We start from the raw sequence: 26,150 nt of genomic DNA, 5'->3' as shown, positions 1-26,150 counted from the left end.
TAATTTTTAACATCACAAGAGGAAGCAGATTATCAATGCAGGAGTTTCACATGTAAAATTTGCATTTAATTAAATTGCTGTCAATCTGTATGACTACAATTTACTTTTTTGTTTAACTGCTTACATTGTACAGTAGGTAACCATTCATAAGCTTAATATATTTAAGTTTTTTGTGATGTATCAATTATGACCTTTGGCCATTGACATTGTTTATGTAGTTTTTCTCATATTTTATATCTCTCAGACCACTTTCATAAAAGATTTGATTAATTTATGCCTGGTGTGTGTTTTTAAAAGATAAAAACTATTACAACAAGCAATTTTATGTCACAAACTTCATGTATTTTTGATTTTCTTTATGTATTCATTTTTTACAGATTACTATAGTAAATTTTGCAGGAAACAAGTTTGTTGTATACATGTTAGTCTGCAAACTTGGGTCCACCTATGCTATCAGTCAATCAGTCAATTTACCTAATTTTATTTTATATAGCACCAACAGCATCACAGTAAAGTCAAAATATGTCATAAATTTTGTATATTGCAACCTTGTAAGTTTTAGTATATTTTTAAAAATGCTAATTTCCTCACAGTGATTAATCATGTTCACAGTCACAATTTTCTAGTTTTACCAAGATAAGTATCACAATAGGTGTTTATCATATTGGTTATATTTACTAGTATACATTTTTACTGCTACAGTTTTACAGTCTTGGACACGGTATGAAAGCTCACTAAGCCTAGCATATGGTAAAGATGGATTTTGAGCTTATGCAAGGTTTAAAAGATTGACATATAAAACCCAAAATCATATAAGTGTTTCACCTTCTAAAACTTACAGGACATGCTGCCATAAGTGTGCCCCAACTAAAAATAATAAAGTTTCTGAAAGATGCATATTTTCTTGATCAACATTTTATTAAATAAATTTGCAAATGCAGATTAGTGCAAATCAAAGACACACATGAAAACATCAGTACATATACAGCAGCAGAAGTTAATCTCTGAGGAGAGCATACACTGCAACAGATCCCAGTGAATCTGAACAAGATGTATATACGATTCCCAATTAAAAATATTGAACGTGGTCACACCATTAATTCCTGCAGCAGATAGTTCAATGAAAAATGCATTATAATCTCTATATATATATTAAAAAAATCCAACATCTGTCTGTATGTCTATCTTCTTTTCACAAGAGAACTACTTAACAGATTTAGATCGTGTTTTTTTTCTATAATTTGCTTGAATATTCCGGTTGATTTTGTGACTTCTCTCATCGTGCTAAGTATCATAATTAGCTTGCAGGAGCGATTTATTTGAGCTAATCCGAGATAGAGGCTGCGGGCCGAGGAGAGGGGCAAGCGTGATGTCAGGAGTGGGGAGCCAGGCAGGGCCCTCCTCACTCACCCGCCAGCCTCTGTTCAAGTTGGTCTACCTGTTGCCACGTTTTGGAGCATACCTTGCCTCTGCTTAGATAGCGATACCTGTTTGTTTATTGATTTTTATAGTTTTCCCTGTTTCACTACTACATGGGACATCAGGATTGGGGAGCCGGGCGGGGCCCTCCTCACTCACGCGCCAGCCTCTGTTTGAGTCGGTCTACCTCTCTCAACGTGTTGGAGTGTACCTTGCCTCCGCTTAGCTAGCGATACCTGTTTGTTTATTGATTTTAAAAGTTTGTCCTGTTTCACTAGTACACGGGCTGAGTCGCGGGAGACAGTTACTAATAAACTATAAGTAATAAATAATTAAGATGTTAAACTCTACTTATATACTGCATCTTTAGCAGGACCAGGGCAGCTGTGCCGTCTACACTTTTTGTATATGAATAATGAGAAAGGTAAAGATAATGTGAATGAAGACGGAATAGAATGTTCTTATGAGCCTGTCAATCAGTGTACAATGATTGCCTAATTGAGATTCCGCACTGAATTTGTATGTCTTACCCTTTTATGATTGGCTATAAAAATAGAGCACTATTAGCATTCAATTTTTAAATAGTGGCTTTTTTGCGTTATATATTAGTGTAGCTGAAAAAATAAAATCTGTTTATTTGGTGTTTGAATAATAGTCTCCAGAATTGTTCTTTGGTTTGGTGTCAGTGTAGTAGGATAGAGCAGTAGTGCAATTCATCTCAGAAGAGTAAGTGCAGAAGCTTTCAAAGCTGAGAGAAATGTGACAGAAAATAAAGGTGCTTAGTGCACAGTAGCATTATGTGTGTGGCAGCAACGTCAATTTACACCAGTTACAAATAGAAGCCACTGAGCTCCATTTAAAAGATACAGTGAATATGAAGGATATGAGGTTGAGCTTCAGTTCATATCAGTAAGAAGTTGAAGCTCTGAAAATTTATTGGTAGAATTTGACTCTACATTGTGCCTTATCCTTTCATAACTTGGGCACAGAAAGGGCCTACTATTGAAGTACTATTTATAAAAGATGGCTTTTGCTTTTTTCTTTAGCGAGAGTCCTGTGTTATTTGGTTAAGTACTTGTACAAGATAAAACATTAAAAATATTTTGACAAGAATAGGCCATTTACTCCAACTGAGAGCAAGAATGTATTGGTGCCTCTTGATTAATTTCCTATTAGAGCTACAATACATATAATATTGTTATACCTAATACTAATATCTTTTTTGACTTGATTACTCTTTCTGTCAGTGCTTTCTGTGCAGCTTCCTAAAGAAAACTTTCAGTCATTTTAGCAAAATAAAAAAAGTTTTGACACTCCCCATTATCCCTATGAGTATCTTCATGGAGAGGTAACGTAGGACAAATGGGACTTGTCCCATTTTGATAGGCAGACTCACAAAAATGCAGAACTCCAGTTGTTCCTTGCCATGTTATGATTTGGTTTTATTTTTATTTTTACCTGGCTTTATAGTTATGCTTTTTCTTGTATTTCAGTTTAGGGATTTTGCATATCACAGCATCTGATTTTGACATTGTTTTCACCTCCAGTATTGTTTTGAAAGTGTTTAAATATCTTCTTCTTTTTTTTTTTTTGAGCTCATTGTTTATAGTGACTGCTGGGTTGTCATATGGGGATGACTGGTAGTGTGTAAGACCTTGTGTAACCGTTGCAACAGTATAAAAGTCAGCATCCTGCACTTTCTGGTTGTCCAAGATTGTGGATAAGCAAACAAGACCTTCTTTTCCTTGTTTCCTAGATTAAACCTTTCTTAATTGTATTCATAGTACAATTTATTTTAGTGTTGACTTTATTTTGATTGATTTGATTGATTTTCTGGTGAAGAATTTGTTAGCCTGTTTTTTGACAATGCCTTACCTCTTGGGTCATTATTGTAAAAATTTGCCTTGGTTTCCAACACCAGCAGTTCCAGAAGAACACTGAACTCAGTGGATGAAATATTCTTTATTTCTACTGTTAACCAACTTTTGGTCATCTGGCTTTCTGAATTTCATCTGATAAACCAGAGGTGTTTACCAAAATAAGCTGACTTGTCTACAAACCAGAAAGGCACCTAAAAATAATAATAATAATAGTACATTTTATTTTCATACTGTAGGATCTTTAAAGACATTTAGCTTAACTTTGTAACCATAAACTAAAATCTTTCTTTAACTTGGATACACACCTATATATCTGGAAGCAGGCATGGACCTGTAACAGGCAGTGGACTCTGATCCAATCAGCAGAAAGGTGCACCTTTCCTTAAAAATGTAGGTGTATGCATCTCTTCAGTCTCTTTGGAGCCAAGAAGTACATCCATTCTCTTTAGGAACTAAAAGCTTTATCTAGGTCTGGAAGCTGCTCTCCTTAGGAGTCTTTCAGGTGGAACCTGAGGAATCCCTCTGAATGTTGATATAGGGGTGGGTGGGATCACATTCTCCAAGATCTGCTAACACTCTGACATACAAAGCACCTAACAATGTCAAACAAGACTGCCTGTAAGAAAAGTAGTGAGGGGGTTTGCTTATTGTGGAGGACAGGGACAGGTTGGCGCTTAAACTTTAGGTGGGGCAATTTGTGGAAAATTTAAATCCAATAATGAAGACATGCTCATTTGGTATAAACATTTGGATTCTGTAGTAGCATCCAAAGATATAAAATTCCTGTTTTGTTAACTAAGGTTTCTATAGAAACCATGTCCCATTTAGCAAATGTGTTCATGACGAATATTCTTCTTTAGAATTTATCATGCTGTTCCCTTAAATAGTAACATCTACTCTCAAAGTAGTGTGAAATATGGAAAAAAGGTGTCTGGATAACTGTGCATGACTCACCTGGAAGAGGAGTGATTTAGGCTTAATAGCTAGCTCAGTTGATGTGGATTGCATTTTAAAGTATTCACAAGTAAATTTTTTAACTTTCATTTATATTTTCTCTGTATCACCAGTATAAAGCTGATATCTCTTAAGTCAAATACACAAATGACATGACTGCCCTAACGGCCATTAACCTAAACCCTTACACAATTTTAAAGTACAAATTTAACTTTGAAGACCATCCTCATAACCTTCCAAAGAAAGTACTGTATCTCATTATGTAACCCATGATTCATTTTATTTTTTTGGACATTACACCTATTTGTATTATCAGAAATGAAATAAATGTGTTGAATTTCTTTGCCATCTGTCACAACCGCAGACAATGGCAATGTATTTTAATGGTAAGATGCTGGGTACATCTTTATAGAGTTTGTACACTGTGTTATTACTTCTGTAGTTTTGCAGTGAACCAATTCTTATCAAACGTTTCATGAAACTGTATACTAAATTAATACCAGAGGTTGCAGCCGTGACTATGGAATTGAAGTTCTAAGTACTTAATATTCTCAGATCTGTTTATTCCAATTCTTGGTCTCAGTGGGTTAAAATCTTTAATAGTACCACTAGAAGCAATATAGGAACCAGCCCTGAACAAGGCCTACTCATAAACACACCCATACTTGTACTAAAGGCATTTTAGAGTTACCAGTTAACCTAACCTGCACATCATTGAGGATGCAGAACAAAAAAACTGAGTATCTGAAGGAAAACCTACACAGACTTGGTGAGACCATATAAAGTACACGTGGACAACATCCAGGTATGGGATTCAAGTTCAACATACTAGACCCATGAAGCATCAGGGCTAACTTTAGTGCTGATCAATTGCATTAACTAATCAAATTATGTTCCCCAATTGTTTTAAAGACTATAAATTAAATTTAAATGTTCATTGTACTTTTTTTTTTACTACCTTAAAGCTTTCCTTAAAATGCTTGAATTTTGTTACACTTGACAAAACGTTTTTGCCTCCTACATAATTTAGGGCAAACACGTACAATCACTTAACTTTCTTTGAACTAAAATGATTTGTCTACTTTGTTCTGAGTGAAAAATTAGGAAAGCAGTCACTATGGAGGAGAAAGTGATAGTGTTGTCTCTGTTTAAAATGAATTTGTGTTTTCTTATCAATGTTTTCAGGATCTTTATTACCAGTCATATTCCCAAGTTGGAGTGATGTTCGCATCTATTCCAAATTTCAATGACTTCTACATTGAACTGGATGGAAATAATATGGGAGTGGAATGTTTACGACTATTAAATGAAATCATTGCAGATTTTGATGAGGTAAAGTCAGTTTGCATATTTGCTATAAAGTATTACAACATAATTCATTGTAGTCCTTTTCTCTTCAATCAGAATTACAACATTTATACTTGGCTTATATGTATAATGCTTTTTGCAATATTATATTAATATGCAAGTATTATTCAGGTGAAAAAGGTCTAATCATTTGTCTCTTTATAATATTGTGAATGGCATCTTAAAAGTGAATTTATATTTTTGCAGTGTTTTTTTATAATCTAACAGCTACGCATCCAAAACAAATATGTTGCCCTGGTAAAACAAACAAAGTGGTTTGTCTGAAAATTAAATTACCAATATTTATTATCATTTGCAAAAAAGTATTCATATAAACATTTACTAGTGATTAAGATCAGGAAACCAAACTTGCAAAAACCCCTTCTTCTAATCGCTTAGATTAGATTGATGATTCCATGGCTGCTCTTTCCTAATTGCAAAAGTTACATTTTGCTTTATGAAATATTACAATTGATTTTAACGAGCATAATTTATAATTTAATTTCATGTACATTGCTATTTTGTAGCTGGTAAATGCTTTTTTAAAATTATTTGTTGATTGCAGCATTATGTGGCCCAAATTTATTTTCAGTAAAAGTCACAATATGTTGTGTTAATTGTAGTATCATGCAATAGTTCTTGTCTGTTTTTTCTAGTTGATACAATAGGTCAATTAAGCAATGTGGACAGTTTTTCCAGTAGTACTTCTCATGACAAGTGTATGATCTATCACACAAATGTATGAGAAATTACATTATTTTACTATTTTCTCTTAGAATTAAGCTAGTACTATATAGCACAATAGTTTAACGACATCCGAATATACTAACTTCTTATTGAAAGCTATGTGCTACCAGTAAGATAATCTTAAGAGTCAGAAAGAAATCCAAAATATATTTATATAGGTATTCCACTAATAAAACTAATAATATTTGACCAAAATCAGGCTTGGTGGTAGAGTTCTTTTGTAAATGCAAAACGGCTTGGCATTTTGTTTAGCCATGCCTGGCTTTGCTGAGAATGGCCATGTAAACCTGCTAACCACAAGACAAAGAGTAGGAGAGATTGGGTTGGAACATTCAGTGGTGGTGAAAACTGGCTTTTGAAATGTGCAATATTATATGACTGATGGGGGAACAGCCAGAAGTCAGTGTGACAGGTATAGCAGTACTTTGAATATATAGTAGGTCTGGAACTGCAGTATGTTTGTTGATTGGATACAGTTGCTCTACTTTTCTGGTTTTGTCTCTTGGGAGATACCCTGGATGAATGTGAAAATTCTTAAGTACTTGGCTAGATGCAAGATACTTAGAGATTCTGTTAATGGGTGAGAGGGTTAGCAATACATGTCTGTGATTGACAAAGTGAAAAGCTGACTGCTAAATAATCTTGTGTAGCATAGCAGGGGTCTCCAATCTCAATACTGGGGGGCCTGCAGTAGTTGCAAGTTTTTGTTTAGCCAATCTCCTGATTAGAAGCTAGAAACCCTTAGGAAAACATAATCAACAATATCAGAAATGCCTGACAAGGTGAAATAACAAGATATGGAATTAAATTATTTTTTTCAGATTGGTTGGAGCAAACATCAGCAACCATTATGGCTCTCCAAGATAGAGTTTGAAAACCTCTGCAGTTTAGCAAGATGTGTTTTGCTGTATAGTATCAGTCATTTTTATTATCATCTTTTAAGAAATATGTCTACAGGGCATATTGTTTCCAGTCACAGTCTATATTTGGAATATCATGATCTACCACACAGAAGCTCTTTTTCTCTCTAAGTACTGGCAGGTAGCTGCGCTGTTTTTATAAAGGGGACACATTGCAGTAGTCTGCTGGGTATGCTGCAGATTGTTTTTATAGGCCTTTTTAATTTTAAACTAAAATTGTACAACTGTTTTATTTTTAAATATACAGTAAAATCATTTATTAATTAAATATTTATTTCAAAAATATTTAGTTTAATACAAATGTTAATAACCTTAGAGGAATGTCCAAGTTAAAGTAAACAGCTTAAAATGTCATCAAAACATAACTATCTTATTATTTGTATGATGAAATCAAAACATTTAAATAGCTACTTAGTCACAGGAATGTATTTACTCCTTCATACAGTTAAAGCTTCAAATGACTGGAGTGCTTTTTTTCTTCAAAGCTTATGGATAAAGAATGCTACAAGGATATTGAAAAAATAAAAACCATTGGAAGCACATATATGGCAGCAGTTGGCCTTGTCCCTACTACAGGAACCAAGGTAAGACACCAACAGTATCCATTAGGCAAATCTGTCTATAGTGTTCAAAAAAGGTGCAGCTTCTTCTAAAGTAGGTACACTGATCCATTGACAGTTAAGAGATTAAACAAACATAAATGAAGTATACTTAACTGGTCTAAAGCATCTTGTATAATTCATTCTAAGACTTCTAGAATTTTATGACAATAACTCTACCGCATATCAGGCATTACTATGGTATGGTTCCCTGAACAAAATAAGGGTAGCATAGCATAATATTAGTATAGCATAGCATGCTGAAATATTTGAATGACTTTACAATTTGTATTTTTCAGTATCTGAACATTTTGTTTTTACACATTTGCAAAGTTCCAGATCGTGTTACATTATTTACTTTTTTAGAAGCATGGGAATGTTGCCTCTAAGAGAACATTATCACAAGATATCACAAGACCTTTAAGTTTCCTAGCACACCAGATTACCTTTTTTCTGTTGTAGAAATGAAAATGTTAAGCAATACTGAACGTAATATAACAACTTCTTTCCCTGGGGCTTTCCTCTTATCTATGAAAAGATATGAAGATATCTTTTCTATCACATTCTATTGTGGAACATCTCCTTATTACATCAAGCCTCCTGAATATCCTTCATTACTGCATCTTTCCACTTGTTTTTTTATTTTTCTCTCCTTTTATCCTCCAACTCGATCTCAAATACTCTCCTTAGTGTACTGTTTCCATCTTGTATCCATTCATATACAGCACACTTGAGTCTTCTTTCCGTCATTTTCCCCTATATTCCTTTCACCTTTTAGCTTCCCTTCGTGTACTAATTTTCTACTGAATAATTTTGTTCAACCTTCACATCCATCGCAGCGTTTTCATCCCTTGAGCTTCCATTCTTCCATATTTTTCCCTTTTATCTTGACAGCTATTCTTCTGTCTATCATTATGTAAAGAATATAATGCAGCTATGTCTAAAATTATTTCAAGCATCTACTGTGATAATCTCCAAAATGCATTTCCTTTGACTCATGTATGCAATATAACCATGCACTGACATTTTATTATATATGAAATAAGAGCTATAAAGAGGAACATGTGATTATTATTATTATAGCAGTACTTACATTTTTAACCCTGTGAATGTAAATATTTGCGTAAATACTTTAACTTCACTGATTACTATTTTTTTTTCTTAACAGGCTAAAAAGTCAATTTATTCTCATCTAAGCACATTGGCTGATTTTGCAATAGAAATGTTTGATGTACTTGATGAAATCAACTACCAGTCCTACAATGATTTTGTATTAAGAGTTGGTAAGTTCCTCAGTATCTTATAAAATACTTTGAAAAATTCTGTTCACATATAGTAAGTATAATAATATAATCACAGCTATATTGAGTATACAGCATAACATTACATTGCCTAACCCATTTAATCTAATTCAGGTGGTCCAGAGAATATCTCAGCAGCATCGGGTACATGACATAAACTAATATTATTTAAGTAAGAATCACTTGTGCTCCTGTTACTATTATTATTTAACTATTTATATTGCAGTTGGATGACATGACCAAAAAAGGGGTATAGCGGTGTTACTGACTTTATTAGCAAAGAAAAGGTTCAAAATGGTTTATAATGATCCAGAAGTCATTATTTGTAAGATACAAGAATCACTGATATCAAACAACGTTTTTGTTAACCATAACAAGTTACATTACTGTTAATACAATCTTCCACTTTTGAATTCAACACTGTTCAAGAATAGGTTTGCTCAGTTTAGTGAATGCAAAATAATATCCAAGTAATAATTTTAATTAATTTCTCAATTTGTGGAAAAGTGACAGCTGTTTAGTTAAAAGTCAAACATTGTGTGTTTTTATGTGTTCAACAGAATTAAGCTCAAAACTAACAGTGAGTGAACATGGGAATGCTTTCAAAAGTGTTGCTGTCATATGTGCAGAGAAAAAAGTTTAAAAAAGGCAACTTTTAAAACTCATTCAAACTTTTAAGAAAGAAAGAAGTTGCATTTTAATATCATGGTAAAATAATGGCTAGTTATTAAGAATGTTTGAATGACCTTTAGTAACTTAAGTGGGTTTTGTGTTTTTCAGAAAAAAGATAACATTAAATTACTGCACTTAAATAACAAATTGAGTGACAAAATCTAAAGATTTAAACAAACAGTTGTAATCAAAAAATCTATGTCATCATTTTATTTTATAACAACGTTGTTTAATTCATGCAGCTGTCTTTTACAATATGGCCATGATAACATTATGAGTTATGTGGCACATTCATCATGTACATACATACCAATCAAACAAAAAATTGTGTCAGCCTACAAATTGGTGACACCTATACATAGAAAAACACAAAATGGAAGTGCTCAAAATATAAGATTATGTCACCAAAATCATGGTAAATATAATAAACATTTTTTTAAATGGAATGTTTTTTGTGAAACACTGATATTTAGCGATTCTTTTTGTTTTTGATTTTGCTGTTTGCTCACCACTAGATTTGCAATGACTTTGTGGTTTGCGTGTTAGTCTGAGTAGATACTGAACATAGTCTATCATTAGAACACCTAATTACCCCGTGAACCTCCTGAAGGCCTAAAAATAACTTTATAAACATGTTATGCCCAATACAGTGTTTGTGAGAAAATATTGTAACACAAAGCAGAAAGCTCTTAATGGACTAGATGGAGCTAAATGCTTGAGTGGCAGCAACCGGCCAGCAAGAAAGTGGAATGCATGTTTAAAATCAGAAGGAAAGTCGGTGGAGACTTTCACAGAAATAAACTAAATAGGAGACCCACATAGCCATCCGAGGCATCACCACAGTTATGATGTAGAGTGGGACACAGCTGCTGATACAAATGTATTTAGAACAGTATGAGGTTATCCGTGCCTTCTTCCCAGTTAATATTTCTTTGTTTTGAGTTTTTGCCTGTAGCCCATAAAAAAGAGGAAGTAAAGTCATCAGTCCTGTTAGTCTCTTAGAGTATGGTGTTGCTGTTTATTTTTTTTCAGTAAGCAAGCTTATTATTACAATGAACCAATAACAGTTCTACTGAAATGACTTTAATTCCCGGCAGTCAGAAGGAATGCACAGGGACCAACAGGAGGAAACATTCATCTGCACACACATTAAAGAGAGTCATGTTTCAGAAAGAAGGCATCAAGGCAGAGCTGCAGCAGTCTTTCACACACAGTGTCCAACTGCATATGAGTCACAAAATGTTGCTGTTCTGTGTGATGCTGCTCAGAAGTACAAGGTGGTATTGTTTTTGTTTGCAGATTTCATGTCTGTGTATGATTTGATCCATCTATGTAAGATATTCACATCTTAACTGACAATATTCTCCATAGCTACAGTAATTCATTGTATATATTTCAAAGGACCAGAGTAGAGATTTCAATACGGGCGCACTAACAGGACCTCCTATTATCAGAGGATATTTTGCACACTGGCGCAATCCTCATAAATCCTTATCCTTGTAAGTATAAACAGACATTCTTGGATTCTAGCAGATTAAATTACAACTGTAAAATGTACACACTGAAGTTTTCAAAAGTATCAGCAATAATTACAAAATTAACAGCTTCCTGGTTTATCACTACCCTGAACTAGATATCAACAGGTTAGAAAATTGATGCATGGATGATTATGATCAATATACTGTAAAGGACATTCATACGCAAGGAAATTTTATGTATAGTTTAAGCACTTAGAAATGAAAAATTGTAAATAAATGGTATTATCATCCTCAAGGTCAATAACCAATACTGACAAAGTGAAAACACATTTTTAGGAAGGTTTGAAAACTTATTCAAAATCCAAAGCTGAAATCTTACATTCATATAAGTATTCAGGCCCTTAATTCAGTACTTTATAGAAGCCCCTTTAGCAGCAATAACAGTTTTGGACAGTGTATCCCATTCTTCCCTGCAGATTCTTTCAAGCTACATTTGATTGGATGGGAATCATCTGTAAACTGCCATCTTCAGGTCTCTGCTCAGATCGTCTATGGGGTTTGAGTGTGGGCTTTGGCTGGGCCAGTCAAGAACAGTCAGAGTTTTGTCCTGAAGCCACTCCAGTGTTGTCTTGGCTGTAAGCGTCAGGTAATTGTCATACTGAAAGGTGAACCGTGGGCCCAGTCTATGGCTATGGGCATTCTGGAGCAGGTTTTCCTCAAGGACCTCTCTGTAATGGACTACAGTCATCCTTTCCTCAATTCTGATGCTGTCATGACCCTGCTTTTCCATAAGGATGGTATTAAACAGATTGTGAGCACTGCCTGGTCATTGCCTGATATAGAGCTTGGAGTTCTGCTCAGAGAGTCCAGTTTCTGCCCCATCAGACCAAAAAGTGTTTTTCTTCATGCTTTCAGATGTGTTAAACCTGTCATATGGCTTTTATTCAGGAGTGGCATCAGTCTATCTGCTCTACCATAAACGTCTGATTGATAGAGCGCTTAGTTGGTTCTTCTTCCAACATGTTCTGCTGTCTCAGAAGAGGACTTCTAAAGCTTTATTAGAGCTGCCATTGGGTTCTTGGCAACCTCCCTGACCATGGCCATTCTTGCCTGGTCACTCAGTTTGGCTGGACAGCAAACTATAGGAAATATCCTGGTGGTTCCAAACTTCTTGTATTTCATAATTATTGAGGCCACTGTGCTCCTGGGAACTTTCAAAGCTTAAGATATGATTCTATACCCTTTCCCTGATCTATGCATCATCACAGGCTTATTGTGGAGGTCTACAGAGAGTTTCTTGGACATCATGACTTGGTTTTTGTCCCAAAATAATTCATTCATTACATTTATATAGCACTTTTCTCAGTACTCAAAGCGCTATCCACACAGGGAGGAACCGGGAAGCGAACCCACAATCTTCCACAGTCTCCTTACTGCAAAGCAGCAGCACTACCACTGCGCCACCTGTGAGGACGTTGCATTGTGAATTTTGGGACCTTATACACACAGATGTGTGCCTTCCTAAACAATGTCCAGTCATTTCAACTTGGCACAGATGGACTCCAATTAATCTGTAGACACATCTCTCTATTATATAAAAAAATCCTGGGACGAGACAAGACTTTTTCAGAGAGATAATTTCAAGTCCTACGAGACGAGAATTTGTGCCAAGAGATTTAACCATGCCCACGGTCCAGTCGCCTCTCATTCATGTGAAAGCTATTGTCAGACACAGTTCCTGTGTTCTCAGCTCTTATAAATTTTTACCTTTTCTTCATTTTAATACAAGACATACAATTTATTAGTTTCCTTCGATGTAATCCTTTTCTGGACAATAATTTTATACATTCTAGATGAAACGTCAACGACTAAGCGAAGAAGAAAGGGCAGCGCGTTGAAAAGAGGCCCAAAAGCTTTCGAGAGAAAAGAATTCAAAAAAGAACATTAATCATCTAAGTGCAAATTCGGAAAATAAGGAAAGTTATAATCAGCCCGCACCAAGTGGAATTGAAAACCTAACAGGTCCAAGCAGGGGCGGAAATAAAAGACAAAGAGTAGAAGACAAAGTAGAACGTCGTAAAGAGGTTCAAAAATGTTGGCACGATACATATCCAGAGCAGGTTAGAGATTATGAAAGTACTAAAATTCAAAAGTCTCAAAAAACTGGCACTAAAGATCACATTAGCGCTAACAAATGGAAATTATTACTTGGTGTAATAACGGAACAGCAAAAATAGATTGAATATATGGACATAGGTGATATGATAGAAGTATGTAGATATTGTTCGGCTTTAAAGTTTAAGTCGGAGACTTGTAGACCGTCTAATTCGTGTTGCCATCAGGGAAAACTAGTTCATAGTCTTCCCAATAAAGACGCGTGAAATAAAAGATTTATTATTTGGTGAAAGTGAAATCCACAAACACTACAGGCAAAATATCAGTTACCATCATTCAATGCTGAAAACATAGATTTACATGATTGAGGACCATACGCTATGAGAATCTGTGGTCCCGCAACAATTAAAGATACTACAAGTTTATTTTCAAAGAAACCACAATTCGGTCAGGTTTATATTTATGATCACAGAGAAGCAATGTAACATAGAATCGAAAGAGTTAAACGATAAGACATATTAGAAATTCTACAGCCAATAATGGATACAAATCCATATGTCCAAAAGTATCGCACTTTACACAAAATTTATCTGAAAAACACTGACAAGGAAGTTTTCTTGGATTTCTATATGAATCTGAAAGATCACGCACACATATATAATAAACCAACATGTGACGAATTGTCAGCGATAATAGTTTCGAAAGATGGAGATATCAAAGACAGAGTTGATATTCATGTGTATCCAAAAGCACCATTTGGCAATATTGTAGAATTTTGTTCCCATTTTTTATGTCTATAGCTTGCTAATCTATTAGTCAATTCTTATTTGAAGCTGGATATTTAAACACGAAAGGTGTTTCTGGAAAAGGTCAGATGACAGACACATATTTTGAATATTAATGAAGAAACATTTGATATTAAAATTTAGCATTGTTTATTGTCAGTTTATTTATTTATTTTACTGTGCTTCTTTCTCTGTGGCACCACAAAGTCCTGAAAGAATGCGTTAGCTCATTATAAGGGAAAAGTTAATATATCAGCTGTCTCCAAAGAGCAGTGTTTTAAAAATACCTTTTCTTAAATATTTTTTTTCATGTTAGGATTTTCATTACAGACACCATTTGAATTTTATTATAAATGTATCAGAAAGAAAACGTGCATAAAAAAAACAAAATTGGTGGGACTCTGTTGCATCAAAAAAGTGTTCTTTTCCTGGGTTTCTGAATAATAATCAGCAAAGATGAAAGTATGGTTTGCTGTCTCTCCCTCTTTAAACTATATTGTGGTTTATTTTACTTCTTTTTGTGAAAGTGACGCTTTGACAATACAAATAATCAAATGTTTCATTTAAATCGCAATATTTTTACTGCTGCATTATGCGGTCTGAGACTTGCACAGTGTTTTATGTATAACCAGCTCTCTTTGCTGATAGGATAGTAGAAAGGCTGCAAGCTTTTACAAGCCACCAAAAATAGTCGACTAAGGTAAATACACTGCAAGAAATTTTTTAGTCGTGTTTATCAGTGAAAATGTATTTGAGAGATGTGTTTGTTTACATTTTTTAATACAAAATAAAGAATAGCATTGTGTTATGATCTAGAATTTCAGATAAATGTATCCTTACTGATTTCCCCTCAATGTGAAACAATGACTTTCTTTTATTTGAAGCAGATTTCCACTAGAATTATTGCACATAAGCGCTGTAGTTCAGTTGAAAACACTGCTCTTATTTTAAATGCATCACTTGTAGGAATCAACGTTGGACCTGTTGTGGCAGGGGTAATAGGTGCCCGGAGACCACAGTATGATATATGGGGGAACACAGTTAATGTGGCTAGCAGAATGGACAGCACTGGAGTTCAAGGAAAAATTCAGGTAAGCTTCTATGTCATTTATAAAGTGTAAATTTTCATATGAAATACCTTCTTCTTCTTCTTCTTCTTTTGGCTGCTCCTGTTAGGGGTTGCCACAGCAGATCATCTTCTTCTATATTGTACTGTCTTTTGCATCTTGCTCTGTTACACCCACCACCTGCATGTCTTTTCTCAGAACATCCATAAACCTCCTCTTAGGCCTTCCTCTTATACTACATAATATATTCTACAGTATTTTTAATGTATTCCAAAATGCTTTTAGGCATATAAATATATATTATTAAATGTCAAAGATATATAATCATCGGTAGTGATATGTGGCTTTGAAATCAACAGTAAATGTAGTCAGTGGTGCATAATAATAATGATAATCATAATAGTGACTACAGTGAACCAAGACAAAAGTTATATGTGACTTACATTGTACTGGAAATTAAAAAAGTTTATCTAGGTTTGATATGGAGAAGGTTGGGTGCAGAGAAACAACAAGAGAGTGAAAAGTATAACAAGGTCAAGGAAACAGGCCATTGTTTTGGAAAAATATGTTATGAAGTCTATTTCACAAGTGATAGTACTTTTGAATAATAACATCAAGCAGAATCAAAATAAAAATATTAACTAGATAAAAGCATTTGCTGGAACCATAAAAAGAAGTATATTTTGGTGTCACCTACATTCCCACAGACAGTGTGACAAACACTACACTTCTCAAATATCTCTGTGGAAACATTAAATGCTGAAGCAGGGGAAGGCTGCTGCAGTTGGTATGCAGCACATCTGTATCACAAGGTGGCACCACACATTGGTGACTATTGTTAATGTGTCAATCACATCTTTTACCTGTTTCTATGTGGACTTTCTCTGGGTATTTCAGTTTTCTCTCACATTCTAAAAATGTGATTATTAGATTGGTTGTGGGCTCTAAACTGCCTCAGTATTAGTGAGTGTGGGTATATTATGGTACTATAAATATTTAGCTTTCATATTAAAAAGAAAAAAAAACCAGTAAAACTAATAGCATAAGTTATGCATTGTTTTCTTTCAAATTGTTTCAGGTAACTGAAGATGTGTACAGAATACTCAAAAGGTGCAACTATGATTTTGTATGTCGAGGAAAAGTAAGCGTAAAAGGCAAAGGTGAAATGCTGACATACTTCCTGGAAGGAAAATTGAACAGTACTAGTCCACAATCAAGGTCAACAAGTCTGGAAAGAAAAACATATGCCTTTGGCAGAGTCAACATTCAGACAAAGCTGGGTACAAGCTGCCCCTCGGTCTCATCAGTAGCAAGCTTCACAGTGAAAGCTGGTCTTGGAACTCTTCAAGCTTCCAGTGCTCATACAAACCAGACTGTGCTTTACCTTCCATCAGTGCCAGCAATGAAAGAAGCATGAAATTACCCTTTCTGAATCAAGACAAAAATCTATGGTACTAAAAACAGACAAAAAAAAAAACATTTTGCGGACAGTATTCTATGGAAATATCACCTCACTTGTTAAATCTTAAATCCAGATATGCCTAAATTCTCAATAGAAGGTCTTAGATAAAGGCACAACCATGGATCATTGAAATCCAACCAAAGAAAAAGTTTGGATTCCACTTAGAAGAACTTTTCGGGAAGGGATTAAGGGCTAACACTTTGTTAGGATAGGTACTGCAGTTTTTGCCATACTAATGTGCTTTATCCTGTTTTATCCACACTGCACAATTCCAACAAAAATAATCCTTCCAGTACAGAGCATGTCCCGAGAGGTATCCTATATATCTCTCCCTTGTAAAGAAATTGGATTGATAATATAATAACAAAATGAAGCTATAGAGGACAAGCAGTCTTCCTGTAATCTGAAAAGGAGGTAAAGCCTCTCATGCTCTTAGCAGGACAAACCAAACTCACCTTTTTTGCTCAGTGGATGAAAGTGGGGGCTAACATCAGAGTTGGTAATTTTTTTTGTTAACCAGCATTTTTGCTTTGTTAAGTACAATTACTGTTGAATCCTGTTACAACTTAACCTAAAACTGAGGAAAAACACTCAAAATGGATATCATTCTGTTGGGCGCAAAAGAAATACATTCCATTTGGGTTGATATATGATAAGTTTTAGTATACATATACTGTATGAATGAACCACAGTTTTTAACTGGTAGTTTAAGTTCAATATGCCAAGGAAAAGGGGTTTACATAATACTCTTGAAAGCTCCTTGATTGCAAGCAAGGAACACTGCTGCTGCAGAAATTCATAATGCAGGTAGGTACAGTAAAATATAATATTTAATATGAGTTAAACATAAATGAAAGACTTTTATGTATACAAATGCATTTCAAGTAATTTTTCAACAATAATTTTATGTCTATGTAGGAAATGACTTTATTTTATTACTGTATTTAAATGTACACTAAAAAAAAGATTGCATATATTTAATGTTGATTCAATAACCATTATAAATAATGCACAGAATATGATTTAAAATATGACTGATTACAGAAAGGTTGTGGAAGAAACTGAAAATTTTATAGTGAAATATACGTGAACTTAACCTCTTTCATATAACTTAAAGATAAGATAATAATAACACAAGGAAACACTATTCACTCTTCTTAAAATGTCTGAGAAGTCTTTATTTCAGAAAAGTTACTACAAAAACTGATCATATTTAGGATATGCAGCCTGGATAACTTGTTATTGCATTGTAAATAGTCTGTTAGTTTACTTGTATTCATTTTGTATACATTAATACAGGGTGAGAAAATTGCCAGGTCATCTAAAATGAATACGGTTTGAATTTTGTTGACCCCTTAGGTAGTTTTAAAAATTAAAATATTAGGGAAATCTATGCATTTCTCTACAGCATCAAGTGAAATAGGCAAGCAGAAAATATATTTAAAAAAATATCACTTTAAAAGTATTTTTGAAAAGGATTTTTTTTTTACCTTCAATATTCAACCCTCAGCAGCAGATCATTTGTTGCATATCACTCTTCTGAACTGCATTATATCAATGTAGTGGGTAAAGAGGGGTTAATGATCATCATTCTTTTACATTCTTGCCTCTAAATGTGCAAAACTGTATGATAAAAAAAGTAATTTCCAACATTAATTTAAAAAAAAATCAGGGAACTTACTAAAGCTGTGATAACAACTACAATGGTAATAGCATGACTGTTTTGCTTCTTTAGTCGCATGAAGGTTAATGTGGTCTTGCGTAAAGGAATTTTTCAGAATATTAAATGCTATACATGGGTCATTTCACGGTATTGAAGAGGGAAACTTCTTTATGAAACATTTTTATTTTATGATAACATAGTTTTCGAAAAAGAAAGTTCTAGTGTACCGCAAAGAATCAAAACTGAATGAATACTACATTTTTATTTTAAAATTAATAATAATTATTTGTTATAATGGTTGATCTTTTAATTTACTCTTCCTCTTTAAACAGATAATTTGTTTAAAATTTGCTATTTTTGATATACAAATGAATATTGAAAATAAGTTTGTTGCTACATGCCAAACCTGTGCCATTTTTGCATAATATCATTTAAAGAACATTTTTCTAACATCTTCAGTTGTTCAAACAAGAATCTAACTTAGAAAAATATAATAATTCATTCAATTTACATATATGCATGGTTGGAATTAAAGTATTTTTAGAAAGAAACATACAGCGCTGTCAAAAGAATCCAATCCAGTGAACACTGCAGCCCAACAGACATAATTTGCAAGAAAAATTAAAATGTAAAAGGATAAACTGTGTTTCAATACAAAGAGCTGTTTTTATTTACTAAAAATGTGCAAACAAAAGTCAAAGTAACACTGTACAATGAGCAGTTGAAAATGAAATGCTGGACAAATCACCAGTATAATGGCCAAGGGAGTCTGCTTTTTATCTCGGCTCATATCCTGCAGCATTTGCCATTTGAAAATGAAAGGTTCTTGTAGTAAAGCTGTGTAAAAATCTAACCCGAAACAAACCACTGGAAAGAAACCTTCACATTTGTGGGATTCTTTACTGTACAGGGACAATTACTGATGCATAGGCTTTTTTCTTAGAGAAGTATGAAATGGTCACAAACCAGTTCACAATGAGACTGGGACTTAAATGTCAGACCATACCCCACTATTTGAAAAAATCAAATTTCTTTCTTTAAATAAACATATTATTGCATATCACTATTACAGGTTAAGCACAGAATAATTGCTTCTTTTATTAATTTTAATCAGTGTGTACATGGGAATAAATATATAACTAAAAATATATATAACTAGGAGAATAATTCCCCACCCCTCCCAAACGCTGTGAGTAACAGTACGATTATGGAATAGAGTGACTGAGCTATTCGTAACCTGAGTGGCAATGACAGAGGGCAGTGACCTTCAACTACTCCAAATTTAAAATTATAAAAAAAGATAAAAACGTGAGACTGAGCTCTCATCATCACCAACTGTTGAACATCCTGCTACCCCCATGCTGGGTAACAATTCTTGATATTGGGAGTAGATGACCTAATTCACAACTTTGAGAGTTTAAGAAGAATTAAATTATTGAAAGGATTTTCAAGAGTGATCACAGAGAGAGACAGAGCGTGTTTGTTTGGGACTTTCTAGCATGTGAACATCGCCAATATCCTCTGCTGGATAGTATTGATAGAGAGGCCTAGGAGATGGAAAATATGTGGTAAGAAGGAAATAATGACAAAGAATCAGTGAGGGGGAACTAGAAAGAAAATTGGAAGAAAATTTTGGGAGCATGTAGGGAGCAGCAGTGATATAAAGCAATAGTGGAACGATCAATTGCAAAGTTTTTATGAGGGGAATAATTTTCTCTTGCAATACATTCTCCAAATATAATATCTCTGGATTATATGGCATCCCAAGAGTAGCAATACTACCATGTTCAGAGTACATACAAGTCTCAGACCCACAGAATCCTGTGCTGGGTTGCTGGGGGTGGTTTATGTGCCTTTCCCAGTAGCTTTAGGTATAAGACACAGACCTGTCCTGAACAGGGTGCCTGCCCATAAGAGGACCAACTAACGTACATACACACACTTAAGCTGATGCCAAAAGAAGGATAATTTAGAATTGGCAATAAAGCTAAAACACATGTGGCTTTAGGGATGTGGAGGAAAACCATGCAGTCATTGAGAGAACTTGTAAGAGCCATATGGTAACCAGTACAGGACATAAACCAGGACACTGGATCTGTTAGGTAAAAGTGCTAACCACTATGACCCCAATCTGCCCTCACTCTGAAACTAATCTTCATTTTTTTAATGGAATGTTTTAAGATAATTCTAGAAAAAACTAAAATATTTTATGGCAAACTATATACAGTATAATAAATGATTCCCGCATGCCCTTTTGGTAGTTTAAAAAGAAAAAAAGTTAATCTGAAAAAATGGCTTTTAATGCTGTTTAGTTAAGGTACAATAATCTGTACATAACTAAGGTGCATTAACCAGAAAATATTAATTTAGATTTTTTTCTCATGCAGCTCAGATGTTTGATTCACACTGCAATAAGGACACAGCTGCTGTTTTTCCCTGAGCCTCTAAAGAAATTAAGTAACTTTACAAAAAACATAAATAAAAGGCACTAAATGGCATATCACTATATATTTTATAACATAAGCTTGAAATATATTGTTTGATGGAAAGGATCATTACCTATAACCTTAAAAGTGGTAATGCATCAAGCCATTTTAGAGACAGGACTATTTCATCATCTTATTTTTTAAATACTTGCAGTAATTTTGCAAATTTGCAGTGCTCAAAATCTTATTTGGGCAAATGAGACATTGCATTTAAACATGTACACTAATAATTTAAGATTAGGATTTGTTTCTTTTTATCAAGCACTGTACACATCGATATTCAATCCCACTCGTCTTCAACATATGAAAAAGTAAGAAATAAATTATTGTAGCAGTTCTGAATATGGAGATTCATTCTAAACGCATTCTAACGTGTTAATGACATGATGCCTCTGAAGCTAGAAAACTAGATGTTATCAGAATACCTGATGAATTGGTCAATATCAATATGATAAGGAGACGTTAAGTTCTGGTGCTTTGGTTTAGGAGAGGGTTATATATTTACATTTTCATGATGCTGAAAGATTAATGTGGGAAACCCTTTAAATGAAAGACTTAAGCAAAATGTGCGTGCACATCTAAATCAACAGATTTATTGTTGACATGCACCACGGAGGGGTAAACGTATGAGAAAATGGAAAAGTCTTTAAACACTAAACAGATACTGAGTAGTGGTATTTAACAGAGGCAATAGAGAATAATTTACACAATATTACAAAGCACAGTCCCTAATAATCTAATCTTGTTTAAATAGCACCATTTTTATATGAGTACAGATGTGTGCCTGAGAAGTTACAGTAATAATAAGTAACAACAAGCTGTTTTATTGCTAATCTGTAATCAGTTGTGTGAAGTAAACCACCTCAGCTGCATTAATAAGGTGTCTTCCTCTGAGATGTGTTGGCCTATTCCAGTTCCATGTGCTTTAAGTGTAAAGTTGAACCTGAAGATTCAATAACATCTCACACTACCAGAAAATGGCTTTTGAAATTTTTTCTGCCAAGGGTTGAAATTGTCATTTTAATTTACCTTTCATTAAATTAAGACTTGAGCTACCTGAGTTTATCCATTTGCTGTCCACACTCAGGAATTAAAAAGTTGAATTCTTCCAAAAAGTATTATTTTATTAAATAATAGAATATCATTCATTAATATTTTCCAAAGTGTTAAAGTTCCATAAATATTTTGTGTTATGATTAATTTAAAATAAATCAGTAATAGGATAAACTAAAATTTCTTTTGTTTGAGGAAACTGTAATTTAATGCCATGAGGTAACTCAGAAAGCATATGAGGACTCAATGAGTGCATCTAATTCTTGTGTTGCCCATATATTAAAACTTCTCAAGTTTTTTTACTTTATTTGGTATTGCAGTGAGAAGTATAGCTCTTGGTTATTATTAATGTGTGATTTATTGCCTTATTTATTTTAACCTTGTACAGTGTTTTAACATGTTTGCCTTTTAAACACTCACTAATCTAGTTGTCTTAAGTTTTATAAGTATACTTAGTTACATGTTTTAAACAAGGTGAGCTTTAAAGAAGACAAATCATGGCATTTTTGCTATGACTTAGTTTGGAAATAATTGATTTTCACAGGTATTTCAAGATCTCAGTCCTTGCATCAAAGTAGTATGGATAAATGCTATGATGTATTCCAATACAATATGAAGAAAACATAAAAACTGCATTTTGTGTGCAATTCAGTTTTATCTGAAATGCATAATAATTGCAGGTAGCTGTTGAAGTTGCTTCCCAAAATGGATTATGCCAGTATGCTGTTTTTTTTTTTCATTAAAGGAAAAGGGAACACAAGTTGCTTTTTGTTGATATAGCAATAAACTATATAAGCTGTACATGTCATGTTAGTAAAACATGGGATACTATAAACAAACACAATTACAAATTTGTTCTCCAGATGCATATCAAAATCTGTTTTTTGCACAAAGGTTATCAAACCTCTAATAAGAATTGTAAAGGCGTATGGAAAGTTATTATTAAACATTTGTATTTCTGTGCAGAAAAAGCATGCCACTGATAAATATGTGATAGTTGACTGCCAATGTCATTTTTTATATTTCAGCATGTCCTTGACTCAGTACATTTTTAATGTGAATATAATCTAATAATATTCAGATTTCTTGCAGTTAAAAAAATGAAATGATTAGAAATAGAATTTCTTCCCTTCAATTTTTATGAGCTAAAGTGATATTTTTGTGGAAATGCAAACTGCACATATTAAAATTTTGTAACCACATATTTATTTATGTATTTGTTTGTTTGTTTATTTATTTTGCACAGTCTATAATGTGTTAAAGGTCTCTTCCACCAGTGTCTCAGCAGCATTGCTCTTGGTTTCTCAGCATGTTATTTATGTTTAGTACTCGGCCTTACCTTTTAATGGGTTATTGCAGCTATGGTCTTCTCTGTTTTGGTAGTGACAAATATAGCTGCAATACAGAAAACTATTTTATTATTATTTTCTTTTTGTTTGTTCTATACTGTCAATAAGCATGGACTAACAAATCGGTTTTGCTTCAGTTGTAATGCATGATGGCAGAAAATAACTACTTGAATGTAAAAACGCACTTAGTGGTATCACAAAGTCTTCTAACATCCTCTATTGTGGTGCCTCATTTTACGCAGTTATTTTAATTGTTAGAAGGAGCCGCTCCAAAAAGTTATCGGTAGTTAGCATTGTAGCATCTGGAAATCAGAAGAACTTTGGTAGTGTTTGCTGCACTCGCGATATCACACTCTTGTTCATTAAGGGCAGGCTTGCACTTCAAATTGGGCATAATCTGTGCCTAGCACTTTTCTCTTGAAAAAGGCTTAGCGTGAGAGAATGGCCTTGACTTCATTTATTATTATGAGTCTTGTCAATGAAGGCACAGTGTTTATGAATTTCAGATACAGATGCATTGTGTTTGTTGAGGTTCTACCTGTTTCTGCTGTTATGATAAAAATTTTTGTGCAACAGAAACTACTCTTTGTGCTGCTTTGTAGTTTCTGTGGCCTGTGTGTTCTTCAGGGGCCAAACAAGGAGCATATTTTAGACGTAGAAGAGAAATATGTACAGTAGGCTGAAGGTGTTATATTTTCTAAATATTGTGGCCTACTGAATATTTTTTGTAACCATTACAATAAGTTTATCTCGGTATACAATCACTGGTAAACATTTAGGCTTTTAATGTGATTTAGATATTTTCATAATTAATACGGGTCTATTTTGTAAGTCAATACAATATTGTAGAGTATCTGCCAGTCTTTTTTCAAAATTGGTAACCTAATCTGAACAATTAAATATTTGTCCTATTTTTTATGTTACAAGTGGATTGATTAAAATGTTATATGTGAATGTACATTTCTTATTGCAACTTTTATACTGTGTTTGCACTATTATGATAAATGGGATATTATGAAAAAGTAAAGAAAATCCTTGCTTGAATTTATCAATGTGTCTTTGATTCAATTTGTGTGAGTACATTACTTTTCAGTTACTGTATGTGTCAAAATCTCTGCCTGTGCACAATACACCTTTATAAGTTTATAGGGTCGCTACTATTGCATGCATGAAGTATAGTAAAATTGTTAATTACATGTAGCAAAACAATATGCAACATATTGCTACTCTCTGGCACCATGATTAGTGAGTATAACAGCCTTACCTCAAAACTTCTGTCTTACTTACAGTACCTGAAAATTCTCAGAAAATATATCAGTATTATAGGAGAGAATTTCAAAATAGTTTGAATTACACTAAGCCTATTTAGAGTTGCCAGTGACCCCATGAAAAAGAACCCTGATCCCTAGGCCACTGTGGCACTCCCAAATTAAAGATATGCCTCTGAAAAAGAAAAATGGAAATAAATATATGCAAATATTTAACCGTTGTTAAAAATTAATATATATGGTTTAAAGGAATAGCGATACTAAAGTATAAAGGGTCCAAACAGTTAGGTCAATAATCAGAGCCCTCAATTACAAATAAGCACCCTAAAATACATAATTTATGGCATAATTATGAATGGGAATGCATTATCAAACTGACATACTGTAGCGGGGCTACACAGTAGTAATAGTGTTGTCAGTGTTAGTTATGAGTGTGTCTTGTTTCAATCGTCCCGTTTTCTGTTTATGTGTGTGTCAGTGAATGTCGTCCGCGTAAAGGGGGCGGATGATGGAAAGAAACCGCAGCCCCAAATTGGAAAATGCCTGTTAACTATCAATCAATTACATCCGGCACACATTTAAGCAATCAGGAGGAAACGAGGGGATAGGAGAAAGAAGGAGACAATTTTTCACCACCACGAACCAACTTACTTGCTGTTTTCCACATCACGCTTTTGCACTAGTTTGTTTTCATTCCGCCGGACTGTCTTCCATCCCTCATCACCAGAGACCCCGGGGTCAGATTACATCATCCACCATGCGCCAAGGATTGACGGTGAGGTTGCTCCATTTGCCGGGAAATTCAAACAAATCACTTATGTCTCATACAGTCATCCGTATTCAGGACAGTTTTATACCCGGACTCTAATTCTCAATCATCAGCATTTCCGTATCCATTTACTGCACTTGTATTTGTGTTTTGTGTTGTTATATGTTACTGGGACAAGGGAGGGCTTTGTTATTATATATATATATATATATATATATATATATATATATATATATATATATATATATATATATATATATATATATATATGGTGTTGGCACTTTATTAGTTTGGTGGTGGACATCCATAGTTATATATATGTATTGTCCGTAGGGAATTTGTATTTTTGTTATTTCATCTAATATAATTAATCATTTTAATTTTACATATCTGCTTTTGTGTGCCTATGTTTAATCCGTCGATTGGGGAAAAAATTGTATGTGTTAGAGGTACGGCTTGATATTTAGATTTAACTTCAGTAATTTATCCAGGCCACAGGTCTTGGAGGTGTAGCTGCCGGCTGGGTAAGGGGTCGGCCGTTACAAAGGCCGTTACACCTATAAAGGTGTTATAATGCTCTGTCAATTTGTGTACAAAATGGACTGCAAATAAATAATACACAGCCAACCATGTATAAAATGAACAGCAAACATATGCTTTGCTGTTTGTACTCTAAGCACCGATATGAACAAACTGTCAAATGTTGTTGGTTTAAAAGATTAATTCACATGAACTGAAGAATAGACAATAGAGTACAGCTGTGTAATTGCGTGGTATAAATCAGAACACCACCAGCTAAATCACTTATTAAGGCCT

At 33.9% G+C, this 26,150-nt stretch overlaps 1 protein-coding gene across 1 annotated transcript in view; it reads left to right on the top strand.

Annotated features, from left to right (window-relative positions):
- The window catches only part of adcy1a (adenylate cyclase 1a), a 554,748-nt gene extending 530,403 nt beyond the window's left edge, over positions 1-24,345 (top strand). Inside the window, exons 16-20 of the mRNA XM_028803971.2 lie at positions 5,439-5,585; positions 7,753-7,851; positions 9,035-9,149; positions 15,184-15,308; positions 16,363-24,345. Coding sequence (XP_028659804.1) covers positions 5,439-5,585; positions 7,753-7,851; positions 9,035-9,149; positions 15,184-15,308; positions 16,363-16,701 — 825 coding nt within the window. The 3' untranslated portion in view covers positions 16,702-24,345. The remainder of the gene's footprint in view (positions 1-5,438; positions 5,586-7,752; positions 7,852-9,034; positions 9,150-15,183; positions 15,309-16,362) is intronic.
- The last annotated feature ends 1,805 nt before the right edge of the window (positions 24,346-26,150 follow it).

This window comes from Erpetoichthys calabaricus, chromosome 6 (assembly GCF_900747795.2).
Source record: "Erpetoichthys calabaricus chromosome 6, fErpCal1.3, whole genome shotgun sequence".
Lineage (NCBI taxonomy): Eukaryota > Metazoa > Chordata > Cladistia > Polypteriformes > Polypteridae > Erpetoichthys > Erpetoichthys calabaricus.
This window is presented reverse-complemented; position numbering and strand designations above follow the sequence as displayed.